The sequence below is a fragment of the Emys orbicularis genome, chromosome 2 (assembly GCF_028017835.1).
Source record: "Emys orbicularis isolate rEmyOrb1 chromosome 2, rEmyOrb1.hap1, whole genome shotgun sequence".
In the NCBI taxonomy this organism is placed as follows: Eukaryota; Metazoa; Chordata; order Testudines; family Emydidae; genus Emys; species Emys orbicularis.
Genome location: NC_088684.1, coordinates 216805691 through 216826134, shown reverse-complemented (window position 1 = coordinate 216826134; position 20444 = coordinate 216805691). Strand labels below are relative to the sequence as shown.

Genomic DNA, 20444 nt, shown 5'->3' with positions numbered 1-20444 from the left:
AGTAAACTCACTAGTGTGAAAAATAGCCAAATATTATTTTACAAAGATTCTGATATGTTAAAGACAAAATACCTAGGATATAAATACCTAGGATATAAATAATTTCCTAAGATATTTCCCATCGCCATCACAAAATATAACCAATAAGTGGCTTTCCATTCTGAAGAATGTGGTATTGGCTATCATTTCATACAGTACTAGTATAAATGGAGTTGCTAGAGAACAATCCTTTTATAAAATCCAATATACATCACTTCACTCCTTTTCTATGGAATGAATTGACTACAACATGGTTATTTTCTTCAACATAACCTTTCCACACCAAAAGCTACTATTTGAAAACATGCTTACCCAAATCCCATAAAATAGTCCTAGACAGCAAGAAGCATTCATTGGGGTTCAAAGCAAGGACCAATGTGGAGGTTAAAGGAAATGAAAATAACAATAAGTAGAATTTAAAATAGAGTGTATAAAGACAGGTCTCCTGGTCTTACCTGAGGGAAAGCAGCTGTTCAAGTCATATAATACTGTGTAATACCTCATTTTTCAGTTTTAATTTAAGCAAAATGTCAGCATGTAATGAGATGACTTATTTAGAATAAAGAATCCTATTTAAAAACTACCACTTAGCTTGTGGCAAATATGTCATACCTAACAGATCTAAAATAATGCTTGCTGTGGCATTTTGGGGATAAAAAATTATTTTAATGTTGTAAAGAAACAAAATCTCAGTTGTTTAGTCAAATATTTTAGAAACGCACAACGTATTTTTAGGCTTGAGTAACACCTACCTTAAGAAAACTGAAACACGGTGTTAAAATATACTGGTGAGTCTAGACTCTTATTTTGCTACCAAGTATTTCAAAAAAACAAGAATGCTGGTTTTTGTTTTGTTTTTTTGGTAAGTGCCAAAATCCCTGGTGTGTCAATGGTCATGCCTTTCCAAATACTCATTAAATGGAAGTACACCTCTACCTCGATATAACACTGTCCTCGGGAGCCAAAAAATCTTACCGCGTTATAGGTGAAACTGCGTTATATCGAACTTGCTTTGATCCACTGGAGCACGCAGCCCCTCTCCCCCGGAGCACTGCTTTACCGCGTTATATCTGAATGTGTGTTATATCAGGTGGCGTTATATCGGGGTAGAGGTGTAGCAGCAAAGTATAATAGAGCACAGCATGTGTCCAAATGGTAATAAGAGAGCACCTTTCCTGGACCATCTGCTTCAAAGCATGTTGGGATTAAACAATACCATGCTTCAGGCCAGAAACATTCTGCAGGTTACAGCGGACATAAAAATTATCATTAAATAAAACCTTTACACTTTTCTTGCATGTAAAAAGAGGTTCAAAACTGAAATGTGATGCTCAAAACCGAAGTTATGTTTTTCCCTCAACTAAGTGTGTGTGTTCTCTTTCCAAGGCATTTTCATAAGTGCTACTGAATTCTGGTTCCCAGTTCCACTGAAGTCTATTATGAAAAAGAATTTTTAAACTATACCATAAACTTTATGCTGGATTAAACACAGATATGATCACATTCAAAAATGAAAGCGACTACCAATTGACAATAATCACAGATTTTGTAAAACAGAGCATTTTACCACATTAAACAACAAACAAGACAAACAAAGAAAAGGGAAAACACTCACATACAAAAGCACCTGAGCATGTGACTTTACCACACCAGCAAGACACGTAACAAAAAGTGTTACTACAGAAAGATCACCTATCAACTTCAACTCCTATTTTCATCTCCAAAATGCCCTTCTATGGTAATGTACCTTTACTAGGCCTACCTCTGCTTTCATTTAGCAATATAAACGTCCAGTGTTAAATCATATTTAAAAATCGAAAAAGCATTCTTTGAAAAACAAAACGTTAGAAAGCAAAAAAAGAACAAAAACCCACAATCACAAGTTATTCTGTTTTTCTTGCCTTCTGAAGCAAAGTATGCCTAAATTTTACATGTCTTGGTCATTTAAACCTATCTAAAATGAAATGCAAGAAGCTAATGAAATGTAAGATTCACTTTTTTAGCTGTTTCCTCAAAAAAGCAACAACTTTCTGCTGTCAAAGTTAAGAGAAAAAATGAATAATGGCAAATTTGTTTTTCTTTAAAAACCAGCCACTGTAAAATTAATATTTTTAAAACATGTAACCACTTCATCTCATATACCTGATGAATTTGGAATTAGGTTTTTGAAGGAAAACAATTCTCTATTCACTGAAGTAACTAACAAACTTCTAAGAGCATTTCCAGCAGTTTTGAAAGTTACAAATGAGTTCAGACTATATATTACTTCATGGATCAGATCTCCGTGAAATAGTGCAGAGCCAACTGCAAAGCTTTTTGATTGGTTTTTATTATTTTTCTTCTTGACTAAGATGGAAAGTAAGATTGCACCCTTGCAATAAATGCTTTTCAGGTTAACTCCAAAACAAAGAGCTTTTTAGGAAAAGAAAAATAAGGTTTATCAAGAACTGTTAGACCTCAGAGTGCACTAAACTAGTAATTTTAACATACTGAATTTTCAATATCTTCCCACAAGGGCTTATTTTTGAGTTTAACTTGATCAGGGATGAGAGTGTGTAAGATTCACTGTAATACTGCATACAACTCATTCTGTTTGTGAGATTAAATTTAAAGAATTATATTCTACAATGTGCTTTAAACATCTAGATGAAAGGAACCCATTTCTCTAAAAGAAATCTATAACATTATACATAGTAGCAGCACTATGGTTACACATCTAATTTAGAGACCCTGAATTTTGGTACTTCAATTATGGTGTATTTTGCTGTAATCTGGAAGAATGCATTACGGTAAGAATGCTAATGGCTTTCCACCAGCTATAAAATACAATTGTATCTGCCACAACTGCACTATACTTAGGAAATATTTCTTTAATATTGGATTTAAGACTCTAGAGCCCTTAAAAAGTGTTGTGCATGAAGCTCTGTGAACATAAAAATACAGTTTTAAAAGCAAGTTTACATTTATTGGCAAAGCTAGTGAATTCTAAGGAATTATTGGCTTTAAGTTTATAATGGTATTAGCTGGATGAGAGTCAAATGCTGCAAAAATAGCCAAGGACAACTGCCACTGTCATTTTTCATCACTTTCAATTCACAAACTATCAAAATACTCAAAATGTATGAAATTACCTTTTGTGCCTCTTTGAACTTTGGTAATGTAGGAACAACCTGTGAGAAGGACTGAGGATCTAAAACCTATGGGTTTTCTTAAGTTATGCAAGAAGAGCGAAATATACTGTGTAGAAAAGAAGTCATGATAAAGAACAAGGCGGATGGAATATATACAGAGAGTGTGTGGAAGGTGGGAGCTGAGCATGAGAGAACAGAAGTCCCAGTCACAGGAATAATAGCAAACTACACAGTTCAACAACCAAAAAGCAGAGTAGACTCAGCAACCCCATTCATTATGTTACTGAGAAGGGAAGTATGCCATTCCATCCCCTTACACAAGGGGTGGGCAAACTTTTTGGCCCAAGGGCCACATTGGGGTTGCAAAACTGTATGGAGGGCTGGGTAGGGAAGGCTGTGCCTCCCCAAACAGCCCCCTCCCACTTCCCGCCCCCTGACTGCCACCCTCAGAACCTCTGACCCATCCAACCCCCCCGCTCCTTGTCCCCTAACCGCCCCCTAACTGCCCCACGGGACCCTACGCCTATCCAATCCCCCTTGTTCCCCGTCCCCTGACCCCTATCCACACCCCCACCCCCTGACAGGCCCCCCCGGGACCCCATACCTATCCAACCCCCTTGTTCCCCTTCCTCTGACCCCCCTGCAGAACCTCCGCCCCCCCATCTAACCGCCCCCTGCTCCCTGTCCCCTGACTGCCCCCTGGGATCCCTCGCTCCTTATCCAATCCCCACCCCCTCCCCAGTCCCGGCCCCCTTACCATGCCGCTCAGAGCAGCATGTCTGGCAGCCATGCCGCCAGGCCAGAGCTAGACATGCTGCCGCTCTGCTCAGCAGGAGCTCACCCAGAGCGCTGCCCACGCAGTGGCGTGTCTACGGGGGAGGGGCCAGGGGCTAGCCTCCCCGGCCGGGAGCTCAAGGACCAGGCAGGATGGTGGCCCGCGGGCCGTAGTTTGCCCACCTCTGCCTTACACAGATACTTGAGTTCTTGAAAAATGTCAGATCAGTGAACTGAAGCAGTGACACATTATGACCTACACGCTGAAAGAGTAGTATTTTCTATAGTAGTGTATAGCAGCATTTTGTGGGAGACAGAGAATGAGAAAGCGAGTTTAATCAATAGGTCTTCCACAGTCAGGAGAGAATCACTGCCGTTCTAAACCCTTCGTTGCAGGCATATTTTTAATGACAACTACATAAAGTAGTTGTAAACTACTATAAAGTAGAACTTTCTGTATACCCAGGCAGCATTTCCAATCATAACCCATGGACTATCTCATGCTGAAAGCATGGGACAGGAAGCATTACAACTCATTAGTAACCAGCATCTCCAAAACTCTTTCAATGTTCACAGCGATTGAAGATCAGTATTATCATTATTTGTATTACTGTAGTGCCTAGGAGCCCAAGACCCCATTATGCTAGGTGTTGTACACAAACAGAGCAAAAAGACAGTCTCTGCCCCAAAGGGTTTACACTAAGAAGAAGACAAGAGATAACAGATGGATACAGATCAATGAGGAAGTACAAATAAACAATGAGAAAATATTAGTCAACATGACAGACAGTGGTCTCTGCCCACTAACAGGTAGTGTTGTATTGTTAAAGCTAATCCACACAAAATTGGAAGTGGGCCTAGCCATTTCAGAGTTATAAATCCCATAGAACCATGTTTGATGCAACTGGGTTCTGACAGACGTCTGACCTAGTTAAAGCAAACTAAAGTTTTGCATTAGTTAAAGCTAATAGTTCTTCCCATAACAAATGGTTTGCCTACCCACTACTATATAGCTCAAGTGTATCTGTATCAATGCATTCTGTCTAAACAGCTAGTGGCAGCCCAAAACATTGTGGGCATTTTTCAAGGAATCTCCTTGCCCCCAACAGCTCAAAGATTTCGGGGATATTTTTATACCATCACTCACTGAGCATTGCACTTATGAATGACTGCATCCATTAAAAAAAGCTTAGAATGAAACTAAAAAGATGGGAACATAAGTGTTTTGGAGGCAATGTTGGATGACACTGAATGGAAGCAAGTAAAGGGCACAAAGGGGAAACAATGTATTCAAAGATAATGTAATGTTTGCCAAGGGGTCATGAGGCAATCTAATGCTAAATATAGAATTACAGAAAAGAGGCCAATGTAGATTAGCAAAACACACACACAAAAAGTAGAGGTAAAAAGAGGTACAGGAAGAAATTTATAACACATCAGATACAGAGGAGCACTGGAAAGATTACAGAATCACATTGAGAGCAAAACATGATAAGAAAACCTAAAGTTAATAATGAGAATTAAGAATTTAAGAGTAATTCCTATATTAAGAGCTGCATATATAGGTTATATGGATCAGACTACCAAAAGCAGCATTAGGAATAACTAATTTAGCTATCTGGTTTTAAAAATTATCAGGCAAATGACTGGAGAGAAAAGATATTCTAGATTACAACTCGTAACTCAAAAGATGGGGTGGATCAGCCACACAGACTGAAAGAGGCCAGGAAACCAGTTCTATATTTAGTTTCCCAGTAATTCTAAATAGCATCTAGCAAGCTATATTGGTAAATTATATATGATCTTTAACACGCTCTCACCTCCACAAGGAAACTTTTCATATATCTTGATTTTTTTTTTTAAATACCGCTGACATCTATTTCATAGAACACATTAATTATTATATAGCACCTTTGTTGTACACCTCTACCCCGATTTAACGCGACCCGATATAACACGAATTCGGATAGAACATGGTAAAGCAGTGCTCTGGGGGGGCGGGGCTGCGCACTCCGGTGGATCAAAGCAAGTTCGATATAATGCGGTTTCACCTATAACATGGTAAGATTTTTTGGCTCCCGAGGACAGCATTATATCGAGGTAGAGGTGTACCTGGAAATGTACAGACATAGTTCCTGCCCCAGGAGCCTTCCTATCTAGACATTTAGGATGACCCTTTAGCTTCTGAGAAATTATTTTTAATTTATAAAAAAAAAGCAAAGCACTCAGGGGCTTTTTTTGAAGTGTTCTAAAAACAATTATCACCTATGTTCAATTAAGGTACTAATGATACAGTGCTTTGCTTTGCAAACAAGCTGCTTTGTTAATAGGACTAGTCTTCCAAGATAGATAGAAAGGTGATTTTAATATGCTGCCACGTCCCACAAACATAACAGAAGCAAGGATTTACTTTCCTATTTCTACCAAAAAATTGATTCTAATTGATACCTCACCTACTCTGGTCTGAAAGATTGGACAGTCTATGAGATTTTTCTACATATATTGTCCAAGATTGATACGGTTTCTGGATGTTATAGGTATTGAACTTTAAAAAAAAAAAAAAAACATATCGAAGACCTTCGTTTCCAAAGCTGGTATCTACCCCCACATACACACGGTCCATCCCAGAACATTACACTTTTCTGGGGATTTTTTCTAACAAACAAAAATAAAGGCTTGTTTACACAGGGAAATTGACTGGCATAGCTATAATGGAATAAGATATGCTGGTATAGCTATGCAAGAATAATTCCCAAATGAAGTTACTTTGTTAAACAGGATGAAGTTTAACAAAGACAAATGCAAAGTGCTCCACTTAGGAAGAAAAAATCAGTTTCATACATACAGAATGGGAAGAGACTGTCTAGGAAGGAGTACGGCAGAAAGGGATCTAGGGGTTATAGTGGACCACAAGCTAAATATGAGTCAACAGTGTGATGCTGTTGCAAAAAAAGCAAACATGATTCTGGGATGTATTAACAGGTGTGTTGTGAGCAAGACACGAGAAGTCATTCTTCCACTCTACTCTGCTCTGGTTAGGCCTCAGCTGGAGTATTGTGTCCAGTTTTGGGCACCGCATTTCAAGAAAGATGTGGAGAAATTGGAGAGGGTCCAGAGAAGAGCAACAAGAATGATTAAAGGTCTTGAGAACATGACCTATGAAGGAAGGCTGAAAGAATTGGGTTTGTTTAGTTTGGAAAAGAGAAGACTGAGAGGGGACATGATAGCAGTTTTCAGGTATCTAAAAGGGTGTCATAAGGAGGAGAGAGAAAACTTGTTCACCTTAGCCTCTAAGGATAGAACAAGAAGCAATGGGCTTAAACTGCAGCAAGGGAGGTCTAGGTTGGACATTAGGAAAAAGTTCCTAACTGTCAGGGTGGTTAAACACTGGAATAAATTGCCTAGGGAGGTTGTGGAATCTCCATCTCTGGAGATATTTAAGAGTAGGTTAGATAAATGTCTATCAGGGATGGTCTAGACAGTATTTGGTCCTGCCATGCGGGCAGGGGACTGGACTCGATGACCTCTCGAGGTCCCTTCCAGTCCTAGAATCTATGAATTTCAGAGTAGAATAACTCTGCACAGGGAGTTATTCTAATATAGCTATAGCTTATTCCACTGCAGCTATCCCAGTCCATTTTCCCATGTAGACACCCCATAATGCTTTGTATTTTCAAAGCACTGAACAAAATATTAGCCAATTAAATCTCTCAACACTCTTATGGAAGCAGTTAGGGATTTCCAGTTCACAAAAGGGGAGTAGAGACAGGGCCTGCTTGGGAGTACATCATGACACAAATGCACTTTATTGAAATAAGGAGATTGGGGATTCCAATTGTCTAGACCAGTGGATATTATGCATGTCTCAGAAAGGATAAAACTGATTTTTGGTGGCAAGATGCACCCTCTATCATTTGAACCATAAACTAGTATGCACAGTGGTGTGAGAAGAAACCATTCCTCCCACCCTACAAGGAAAGGTATAGCGATGCTTGTTAGCAGAGAAGAAAGGCTGGAATGTGGAAAAAAATGTAACAGACCACATACTGTAGGTGTCTGGCAGCCCTGTTGCTCCCACATACCGCATGTCTATTCAAAATGCTGCTGCTGGGGTCATTTCCTGACCTGCCATTCTGACCACATTAACCCTCTCTTTTTGCATCCCTCCACTGGCTCTCCCTCCTCCACCAAATCAATCACAAGTTCTTTGTCTTTGCATTAAAGGCCCTTGACTCTTTATCCCCATCCTCTATATCAGATATATTAAGTTACTGAACACTATCTTCACTCTGCTAGTGATGGCAGCCTTGATTGCCCGCTTATGGGCTTCTTTCTCCAGTACCTTTGAATTTTATCCCATCTGTTTCACATGCATGGGGAAAACTCCCCATCAATTACTGTAAACCTCCACCTTATCCTCTACAAAAACTACCTCTCTGCCCTGATACTGACAAATTATTCAGGTCTGACATTGGCTAGAAAAGCGATGATTGCAGTTTTTCCGCTAAACATCCTTCTAGCCCACCCTTCAGCCAGTGTGTCTGTTTCATCCAATTGTTATATCCCATCTGTCACGTCAATTGTGAGCACTCTCAGGCAGAAACTGTTGTCTTTGTTACATATCTGTATAGTGCCTACAACAGGCTCCCACTCCATAATTGAGAGTCCTAGGAAATAATGTAGTACAAATAAAATATCTTCCTAAATAGCGCTCCACCTGCCCCTCATATAATATGGTAATATCAGAGCACCTATGCTGAATGGTATGCTTTGGCACACACTCTAGCAATATGGTGATATGGAAGAAAAGTGCTAAATCAACAAAAATAAGTGTTAAAAATAGTCATTTGTTCCAACTAAAATAGCCCTCCTTTATGGTTAGGTATGGCGAAATGACATCTACATTTATTTAATAAAAACAGAATGGTGAAATCAGTAAATATTGATTGTGATTAACAATTTCAGTAACTAGAAAATGGCCATTATAAGCCTAATTTTCACCACTTTTTTTACTTCACCAACTCCTTGAAGTTTCTCACAAATGCTTCGCTGCCAAAAAGAAGTTATTTGACACTGGAGGTTTTTTTTGTTTTTTTTAAATATAGGGAAGTCTGGCAAGAAGTTTGTGAGAAACTTGGGGGGGTGGGGAGGGGAAAATTGAACAGATGGTAATTATTTGAAACATATCATCTCAAAAAAATAGGTGAAGTAAAAACACTAAATTTAGCTTAGTTTATTTGTTTTTTCTGAACAAGGAGTGGTTCCTTTTAATATTTTTTGGAAATCCTGGATTTGGGACTCTAGATTTGGTTCTATAGAACAATTCATGCCAAATTTTACTAACCTACAATTGCTATGGAGGAGAGTATTAAGAAAGTCTGCAACTGAACCATGACACAAGAAATGGTGCCACCTCGTAGGGCTTGTCTACACTACCCACCAGATTGGTGGGCAGGGATCAATCCAGCAGACGTCGATTTATCGCGTCTAGTATAGACGCGATAAATCGACCGCTGAGCGCTCCCCCGTCGACTCCAGTACTCCACCAGAATAGCAAGCGGAGTCGACGGGAGAGCGTCAGCTGTCAACTTACCGCAGCGAAGACACCGTGGTAAATAGATCTAAGTACGCTATTCACATAGCTGAAGTTGCGTATCTTACATCGACCCCACGCGGTAGCGTAGACAAGCCCATATAAAAGATTTACATTGGTATTTATATCATGCATATCCATTCTTTTTTGTTCCTCCTCTCACGCCTCCTCTCTCTTGCAATGTTTTTGTAAGACTCCTCTTCTGCCTTTCCCAACTTGAAACAATTTCCTACCTAAAGTGTTTTTCCCATTGATAAACTTTCATTCACATCTTTTTCCTTATCAAGTTACTTCTCAGAAGAAAGCAGCAGTCTTTAGTCATACAACAAGATCCTCTGGCCTCACTTTATACTGCTGTTGACCATAAGAATTAGAAAACCTACATGGGAATTTGGCAAGCGTTGTGAAGCACTGCAAACAATTTAAATTCAGCCTAACTCATACCCACAACTATCCTTGACCCAAACTCAGGAGAGAACCTTACACTGGAATGCCAACCATCTTTAACACTAACAGTGAGACACACTCATTACACTGTACCATATTAATGAATGCATCCCGCACACAACCCCAGATTATTCTACAATTCATGTGGTTTTTTCAATCTACTTTTGCCAACAATTAATGTTAGGAGAAAAGAGAAAAGAAAAATAAATGACAAATATCTGAAAGGTAAATACAATATATTAAAAAAAAGTTAGGAACCTACGTTTTGGCAGTGACATCCACAAACTGCCCTGGACGGAAGTGAGCTGCATACAGAGGTGTACCTTAAAAAGGAGGGAAATATATACCATTCAATTAAGTGCTGAAACGTGAACCATTATCCTGTCAGCATCCACAGCTGTTAAAAATAATTTTAAAAAGGAAATATTTTTTATTTAAATCCTGATGCTTTAAAAAAAAATTTTTTAATTTATGTATAATTACTTTATTTTCATCCCATTTTGTAGTCTTAAATTGCTAAATTGGTTGTTTTGTACTTGTTTCTTTAGTCTCCCAATTATTAATACAATTGCAGATTTTACCTAGAGATTTTTACAACTAAGAAGTTGCACACTTAAGATACTCATCTACACTGAAAAAGGCAAATCAAGGGTCCTTAATATCTTTAAGAGAATAAAATAAGCTCAAACACAAAATAGACATGCAAATACCCTGTGATAAGTTTGTAGCGGTTACATTTTCAGATCCCTTTTGAGACTGATTTTTTGCTCTTATTTTTGAAATTTTTGGCCTGTGTGTATAAAAAAAAGTTCTAAATAACTTTGTTAATGTATTATACAACTAAATAATTTTTCAGTGTTAACAATGAAGCAATTTATTTTGATGTGACAAAGATTATATGACACGAAGAAAAAAGTTTTTAACGAAAGTACAATTTTAGCCCCTTGTTCTGCAAACACAATGCATGTGCTTAAAATTAAATTCATGAGTAGTCCTATTAAAGCAAATGGGACTATTCATGCAAGTAAAATTACTTATCTGCCTAACTGCTTGCAGCATCAGGGCGTTAGTTTTCAATTTTTTGTTTTTTGCTTATAGCAGTGCTGTAAAATTAAAAAACAACATACCCTAATAATAGTGGCATTTAAAAAGAAGCTTTGATAATTTAGTTCTTTATAAATTAAATTCTCAGATTAGTTTTACAAATCCTCAACTTGATTTAAATCAATTTAAAAACAAAATCAAGTAATTTAAATCACTCCACTCTATCAATGTCAGATTTGTCAGTTAATGCAGATAGTGATGATGTGATCCTCTACTAAATCACCAAGCAGAAAAATATCGACATCTAGTATAAATAAATAATGAAGTGTGTATAAGTGTACTAGCCCCAAGAAAAAGAGAGACAGACAGCCCAGGGCAAACAATTGAGATAAGAGAGGAAAGATGGAGGATGCCGCAGTAATGTTTGTAGTACATATTTAGGACTTTAAATGCTCCCAACTTTCAGCCTTTGCTTCAATTATCAGACCATACTTTCTCCGTATGCCATGCTGCATACTACTACTGAGTAGCCGCAATAAAGTAAACTCTCTCTCTACTGGCTACCAAAGAAGTCATAATATTTTAAATAGACCATTAGGACCCTGTTTTAATAAAACTAATGATTAATAAATTAATAAAATGCCTGAAGCAAAATTATGTTGGCAAAAGCATGTAATATAAACAACCCAAATTCACATACTAATATATCCTGAAAAATTTAAAAAACAATTTTTATGAAGGTTAAACATCCAAATCTTCTGGTTACAAGACATAATTCTCAATGGAAACCAGTGCTCCATTTTGCTGAATCCTTTCTGCCTCAAATAGTCTGAAACAATGGCATTTCAAGAGGTACCTAATTCGTCTCAACCAGGGAAGCACAGAGAAGACTGAAACCTCTTAAACAGCAACTTTTCCAACCTCCTGCAAAACATCACTTATGGTGTCCCTATAAGAGTGCCAAAAGTCCTTTTGGGAAGTGTATTCACATTCATTTTTAACACCGATTTGCATTGTAGCCAGTTTGCATTAAACAACTTTTCCAAGGGGTGGAACTGATTTGCTATAAAAAGGAGAAATGGCGAAAGACGACAATTTCTTTCTCCACCCACAGAAAACAAAGGCCATTTTCTATTTTCCTCCTTTTCAGAAATTTGATTTGGCCCCAGTGATAGAGGGGGAAAAATGATTTTTTTAAATTCATTTTCATACCTACAAATCAATCGCCCCTTAATGTAGGCTGACCAAATAGCAAGTGTGAAAAATCGGGACAGGGGGTGGGAGGTAACAGGAGCATATATGAGAAAAAGCCCCAAATATCGGGACTGTCCCTATAAAATCGGGACATCTGGTCACTCTACCTTAATGTCCCCTGTTTATGTAAGTCTAAACCAGAGGTCGGCAACCTTTCAGAAGTGGTGTGCCGAGTCTTCATTTATTCATTTTAATTTAAGGTTTCGCGTGCCGGTAATACATTTTAACGTTTTTTAGAAGGTCTCTCTCTCTCTCTGTAAGTCTATATATAATATAACTAAACTACTGTTATATGTAAAGTAAACAAGGTTTTCAAAATGTTTAAGAAGCTTAATTTAAAATTAAATTAAAATGCTGATCTTAAGCCGCCGACCTGCTCAGCCCGCTGCCAGCCTGGGGTTCCGTTCACCTAGTCCGGCAGCGGGCTGAGCGGGGTTGGCAGCTGGGACCCCAGCTGGCAAGGGGGTGGCAGCCAGAACCCCGGGCCGGCAGTGGGTTGAATGGGGCCATGGGCCAGGACCCCAGACCGGCGGCGGGCTGAGCAGGGCCGGCACCCCAGACCAGCAGTGGGCTGAGTGGCTCAGCCCGCTGCCGGTCTGGGGTTCCATCCGCTGGCTCCTGCCAGCCAGGGTCCCGGCTGCCAGCCCCGCTCAGCCCGCTGCCGGTCTGGGGTTCTGGCTGCCAGCCCCTTGCCAGCTGGGGTCCCAGCCGCCAGCCCCGCTCAGCCCGCTGCCAACCTGGTGCTCAGGGTGGGGGGTGGGGATGTGGGGGGTTCAAGAGTCAGGGCAGAGGGTGTGGGGGGGCTGGGTATTTGTGGGGAGTGCAGGAGTCAGGGCAGGGGGTGTGGGGAGTGCAGGAGTCAGGGCAGGGGGTGTTGGGGGGCTGAGTATGTGTGGACGGTGCAGGAATCAGGGATGGGGTCGTGGGGGGGTGCAGGGGGCTGGGGTGCAAGGGTCAGGGCAGAGGGGGGCTGGGATCAGGGGGGTGCTCCCAGCCCCCTACCCCCTGAGCGGCTCACAGCAGGAGGGATACGCCCCACTCCTACCCTCCTTCCTCTTCTCCGCCTCCTTACCAGTCTGAGCAGCGAGGGTGCTGGGGCTGCTCTTCTCCCCTCCCTCGCAAGGGCCATCGGCGGCAGGGAGGGAGAGGAGGCGGGGCTCGACACAGCACGCTGGGGGAAGAGGCGGGGGAGGGGGAAGCCTGGCTGCCGGCGGAGCCTGCCATACAGCAGCAGCCGGCAGGACCAAGCTTGCTTCTGCCCCCGCCAGAGAGAGCAGTAGGCGGGGGCAGAGAAGAGCGGGCTGGGTCAGGCAGGATTTTTAATGGCACGCTGCTGCCTGCCGGGGTCCGGCTCAGCCCGCTGCCAGGGTTCAGCAGCGGGCTGAGTGGGACCCCAGCAGGCAGCAGCGTGGCATTAAAAATCATCTTGCGTGCCGTCTTTGGCACTCGTGCCATAGGTTGCCGACCCCTGGTCTAAACCAAGAGTAAGTCATACATGTAATGTATTCCAGCTCAAAAAGATTACCTGGTTTAATTATAGCATTATCTGACACCTTAAATATTGAAGTTTTCTGCTTTGGTGGTACTCCTGCTTCTCTGAAAACCTCCAATGCACACTCTGGTTTCTGGAAGAAAGAGCACCCATAAAAAACAAGTGAACTTAAATTATAAATTCATTATAAATTCAGTGAACATCAGAAAAATGTTTACAACTGTTAACACTTAAAAAATAAATGCCATATTGTATTTTTACTTTCAAGAAAGACTTTTAACTTTATATTAAATTACTGTAGCATAATTTCTTCATGAACTTTCTATTTTCCATTGTTGGATCTCATTTGACCCATCAATCTCATCATATGATCACTGCACATTTAGACTGTGTCACTAACACCAAGGGATCTGTAAACTTCCAGAGCTAGGAGGGAGAAGCCAGTCATCACTTTTTTCATGTACACAAATATTTATTAGTGCTTTTTAAATTTTTATTTATAATACATTTTCACTAACCGTAGAGTGATTTGAAGTCTAATCTTTATTTCAGATGTCATTATAAATGCACATTTGTACTACTGATACCTTTTTACAGTGCCACCAGGTGTATGTAGTTTAATAGACTGTAAACCCTTCAGGGCAGGGACATAATCTAAGGCCCTGATCTTGCAGGGACTTCTTGAAATACTTAACTTTATAAAAGTCAGTAGTTCCACTGAAGCAAATGGGGCTTCACACAGCACAAGGATCCACTGCATAGTCAGAGTCTGAACAGCAGAAGACCCCAAGAACAATTTTTTTATGTATTTATTTTTATTTAAAATATACCTCTCTCATTTAAATGACAAATAATCTTTGGTTACAAATGAGAGCTTTTTATTTTATCAGACACATCAGCAGCTGCCTTTTAGAAACATTACAGTACTGAAAGAGAACCAGCCAAATGGAAACCATGTGTATGAAAACTGAAGTTGTATACAGTGGCTCAGCTGAGATTTTTCTTCTAGAAAGCAATTTAAACAACTGACAGCAGTGTCACACTTGGATAATTCCATCTGTGAGGGGGTCACTTTTAAAAAGTTCTCTGAAATTATCCTTTTCCCAATAAAAACACTTCTCTGAACTTTCAGACGAATTGATCTGGACATCCCTTAAGGCTGTTTAGCTTCATTTGAAAAAATCAGCATATTGCCCATGATTTTATTAATAACTATATGTAAATACATTTTATAAGAACAGCAAAAACCATATTATGCTTGGTTAGAAACCAATCGATAAAATTCCTTTGATTTCTAATTGATTAGAGGCCAACAAAACAAAGCACCTTTATGAAAAAGTCCCTCCTCCACTCAAGTAGGAATGCTGATATAGGGTTCAGCAGTTCACTATTTTTTAAAAATGATTTGCTGACTTGCATTCATATAGTAAAACATTTTAAACAAAAGATTTTTAAAATAATCATGAGTAATCTATTTATATATTTTCCAAAGCTGGTTGTATTATTGGTCTGATGACTGATCACATGTATACTGTACTACAGTGCATGCAGAAGTGAAAAATAAAATAGGTATCTCCTTTATCAGATGTATTTAAGTAAGTCTTGATTTGGATTGGAAAGTAAAATTATATTTGTTTAGTTGACCAGAAAATGAATGCTTAACAGTATATTCAAAATGGGCTTGTGAGGAGGATTAGAATGACTGAAAAACAAAAAAAACAAAAAAAAAAAACACATACTGAAGTCATCAAGGGATAAGAAAGCTTTTTTCCATTTTTCACCAAAACATCTGACTATAGCTTTCTATTGCCTGACTTCAGCAAAGGAAACAAAATTTCTTCAAGTGCTCTAATGGACGAAGACAAAGGTAGGTATTTTTATGTACACAAAACATCACATAGCTTCCTTGCAAAAAATGGGGAAAAACAGATTTTTAAATGGCAACATTAGAGAGGATATTGAATATGTTCTCAAGTGAATACCATTTTTAAAGGTCTACTGGAAGCATACGGAGTAGAATAGTATAGACTGTTGCAAATCAGACTACATCTTCAAAATGATTAATAGACCTCAAAACCAGAGTTTGTTTATTTTTTAAAAGTCATTGATAAAACAGTCACAGTACCATGCATTTTGGGAAGGAGACCAATTAACTGTGCATTAAAAAAAATAATTTACAAAGTTTATCCACTTGGAACACAATGGCATTTGTCAAGCTAAAAAAATCCACATTCCTAAAAATGTATTTAAATTTTTTTAAATAATTTGACATTTAAAAGAAATACATGAAATTTCATTGTTAGTGAAATTACTAAGGGATTCATCAGACAATTCACTAAAGTGAGTCACAGTCAAAATCTGGGGAGAACAGATGTTACTATGGGGAACTAATGAAACAAATTAATTATGCTGACAACACAGGACTAGTTTTCCACAGTTTAGCTTTTCGAACTCACATTTGGAAGAAAACAATGAAGTGATAAATATAAAAAGAGGATGAAGCTTCAAGTTTCAATGTAAACCAGAAAAAGGTATCATTATTATATTTGCATAACAAGTGTAAACTGTACACAAATAAAATAACCTGTGTCATTCTTTTAAGCTATGTAATTTTATGGAACAAATTTACTCCAGATTCAACCTCAGAAGTTACCAGGCAAGGTCCAGATCTACATAAACTTATTCAACCATATCCATTAAAATAAATAAATAAATAAATAAATAAAATAACCTAATTAATAGAATTATCTAGAAAAAAGCAACAATTTCCTATTAAGGAACATAGATAATTTAATAAACAATAGTCAACAATCTGATATTTTAGATCAGGGGTTCTCAAACTGGGGGTCAGGACTCCTCAGGAGGTCGCAAAGTTATTACATGGGGGGTCACGAGCTGTCAGCCTCCACCCCAAACCCCGCTTTGCCTCCAGCATTTATAATGGTGTTAAATATATTAAAAAGCATTTTTAATTTATAACAGGTGGGGGGGGTCGCACTCAAAGGCTTGCTGTGTGAAAGGGGTTACAAGTACAAAAGTTTGAGAACCACTGTTTTAGATCATTGTGCATCAAAGAAAGCTATACAGATCACAATAAGAGCAGTTTAAATTGGACATGTGATTGCATGAATCCTATATTTTCCATGGACTGAATGCATTTTGTTACTCAGCCAAGCAAGAAGACACTGTTGAGCAGTCAGGACTATCACGCATGCATTCCTTCACAGTTGTGCTTCCCTGGTGCACCACCAGCAGTTTCAAAATGACTAGATTCATATGATTTTTGTCAGTCTTGACCTAACACAGCCAGGAGCACTGGTGTAATTTCACCAAGTGAAAAATGTTCCTCTAGTAGTGGACATGCACCAGAGAGACAAGACATGTGGAAACCAAAGTGAACATTGGTGAGATGTGCACACGCAAGCATTAAATAAAACTAAGATTTTGGGTAGATTCCCTACTAGAAAAACTGAGGTACAAGCCCTCAAGAAAAAACAAACAGATCTCCAAATAAGCCATTAATGCCTTTTTGTATCTGGGTCAAACAGAGATGACCGCAAGAACAATGCAAAGAGAAGTGTGATACTGTTTTGTAAACATAATGAATCACAAAAAAAAATGTGCTCTTTTGAAGGAAGGCTAGGTTTCCCATCATGATTCAATTTTTCCCCCTGGGATTGACAAAACTGCTAAATTGCTTCAGCCATTGAAGACTGACTTGGACTTCTGCATCAGACATCTAGAGCTGTTAAACAAATTAGTGGTTTGTGGCACCATCATTAATAAGCTATGTTCACAACTGTGCATATTTTAAGTTTAAAGTTTAATTCTTCTTTCAGGAATATTATATGCAAATGAGCAAATAAAACAATGGTAAAATTAAAGCAGAAATGACTAAATCAGGATACATCAACCAACTATATAATGAGATTATCCAAAGGATTATCAGAATCAAAAGTAACTCCCCTATTCCAGTGGTTTTTAAATTTGTGGGCCAAGATCCCAAGTTTGTAGAGCTAAGTACCTGCTCCCCCATCCACTGCTACTACATGTTCCCATTTCCTGCAGTTCCCTCCATTACCAATAGAATACCATGCTTCAAAGACGCTTTCAAAAATACAGCCTTCTACCATTTCCAAGAGGGGAAAAATGCTAATTGAGTTGTCCTCACTTCCCAGATTTTGGGGAAGGTTGGGTTGAAGGGAGGGAAGTGAGAATGGAGCCTTCCTCCTCCCCATGTCCCTCCTCCCCCCCACCCAAACCACCCGATGGCACGTGAGTGTGTGAGGGTGAGTGAGAGACAAAGATGAGCCTCCGAAACATGTATGGCTGCAGACTCATCTTTGACTAAACACCTTTTAATATATCACTGTTTTGTCTGAAAGCATTTATAATTAGTGATCCTTATAGAAATAACAATTCTAAACAAAAAAAGGAAGTAGTACACTTACATAAAAAGGAGATGAATTTTTCCCTCCAACGAGTAGGGTAGCTGTTTTTCCATTATACTCCTCCTTTGGTGTGTACTTTAAAACATGGCAGTCTTTCACCTTAAAAAATAAATCACAGTAAACAGGGTCTCAAAACAGACACATCTGCTCATATTTTAATTTAAATTAACAATAGATATTAAACAATGTGAGCAAAGTCACAGTGTCGACTCGATTTCATTTGTTTAATAGAAGACACAAAGTTCAGAGAGAACATTTTAACCATTTATAATGAAGCATCTTTCAATTAACTGTTCACCAGAAAGCCTACTAGAACAGACATGTGGAACAGACAGTATTCTTATGTAAATCTTAAAAGTAAAATCAGTATCTCTCTTACCTGAAGTAATGTGACAGCATATCTTTCACCATTCTTGGTCCATAACGGAATCATTCCCAACTTTATTGCAACAAGGCCAACTCTGCGGGAACCTTTAGATCAAAACAAACCAAGCCCTTAACTTTAGACTAAATAACTGACAGAATCAGAGTCTGTTGTTCGTCAGGGTATGCTAGAAGATCTTTTCCCCCCCATGAAAGGGATTGAGGGAGGAGAGAACAAGTTTTTAACTTTGTGGGCAGGTTGGGAATAGCAGGGTTTCTTTAATGTATACTTATGTTTGTGCAGAGCAATACATGGGCTCAGTATTAATTACAATATATAATTTCTTGTTGAGAAGTCACTTCTGAAAAATACAAACATGACTTCCATTTTGGCAAATCAGATGACTATCTAAAACAAAAATTAAGTGTTACATGATAAACATTATTTCACTAGGTCCCCCGCCCCCCCGCTCTAAATATTTAAGTTTTTATTTTATTCTCAGCCACTGTATAACCTTTAAGGGTTCAGATGCTTAGGTCTTTAGCTTGAAACATAGAACCCATAAGAGGAATATTTAAGAAATAAATATTTTAAATGTGTGGGGAAAAAAGAGCAGCTCCAAATCGGTTATATAATATTTACATATTGTGTCACTTAGTAGCCATTCTAAGTATATGAAGCAGTCATCTGCAATGCCAGAAGCTAGATTTTACCAGAAGTATCACTAAAGTCTTGGTCAGCACCACTGCTGCAACAATAAGATAATTAACTAACCATAAAAAAAAAAAAAAAAAAAAAAAAAAAAATCTAGAAAATACGTTCATCTAAGACTGTGTGTCAGAGGGTTCCTGTGGACTCTGTGGGACCTTAAACACACAAGCTATGCTACCTAGTATGCTACCTCTTCTATGCAGTGACTGAGAGTCAATCTGTAGTCCCTTGTGGATCAGAAATGCTACCAAGCCAAAGTCCCTGATTTTGGAATGAAGTCGTTCACATCAGTCAACAGCAGCTAATTACGTGGTACCCTCTGATGTGTTCGTGACAGTCATATTCCAAGAGTATTGAAGCAAGACAGGTTTTGAGGGGGCTGTGGCTGGAAAGTGATGATAAATGTGTTGAAGCTGAAGGAGAAGATCCTCAGGAATAAGAGAGGAACTTGAAGACTAAAGAAGTGCTTTGGCCCTCGCAGAGGTAAAGAAAGTGACTAAGGTAACAAAGAAGAAACTTTATAGGACACCAGTTCAATATTATTTGTATACTGCAACAGCCCCATGACGACTACAGCCAGAGCTGCATCTGTTCATATACTAACCTGGTTCCCATGAGTGCAGTGGCCAAGGCTCATCTTTCAGTGGACACAGTTTACTGGCTGTTTGAGCTCTGTATTCTTCTGCTGTTAACTGCTTAAGGAACTGGGTGTTCTCTTCAGAAAGATGTTCATCCCACCAGGTGGTGCTATTAATATGCCTGACTATAAAGCACCAGGGTCCCCTACCAATTAAAAAAAATAAAAAAAAAAAGAGAGGAGGGATTGGGGTTGCTTATTAATGTATATAATGCCTTTTACTACTGCATCTCATCACAAAGATTACAAAAGAATTAAACATCATTAACAAATCATGCTCAAGTGATGGCACTCAAACTGTCCCACCCTGATCATCATCCTTCAGATAATCTTGCATTTAATTTACTAAACACAAACAAATAAAGATCAAAAATAGAATCAATAGGAGCAATCAATCACATGCTAAAACAATAAATCAGTCTTTTATCCTACACCCTAGAGCTCACTAATCTCAGGCACTAGTGGATAACCAAAGAGAAGTAAATTCCAAAATGGAAAATTTCAAGC

The 20444-nt window shown here is 38.9% G+C and overlaps 1 protein-coding gene across 1 annotated transcript in view; it reads right to left on the bottom strand.

Moving 5' to 3' along the window:
* The window catches only part of MRPL3 (mitochondrial ribosomal protein L3), a 58905-nt gene extending 38924 nt beyond the window's left edge, over positions 1-19981 (bottom strand). Inside the window, exons 1-5 of the mRNA XM_065399238.1 lie at positions 19905-19981; positions 18605-18696; positions 18226-18324; positions 13808-13907; positions 10247-10307 (exon numbers count right to left, since the gene is read on the bottom strand). Of these exons, the coding sequence (XP_065255310.1) occupies positions 10247-10307; positions 13808-13907; positions 18226-18324; positions 18605-18658 (314 nt within the window). The 5' untranslated portion in view covers positions 18659-18696; positions 19905-19981. The remainder of the gene's footprint in view (positions 1-10246; positions 10308-13807; positions 13908-18225; positions 18325-18604; positions 18697-19904) is intronic.
* Positions 19982-20444: the final 463 nt, after the last annotated feature.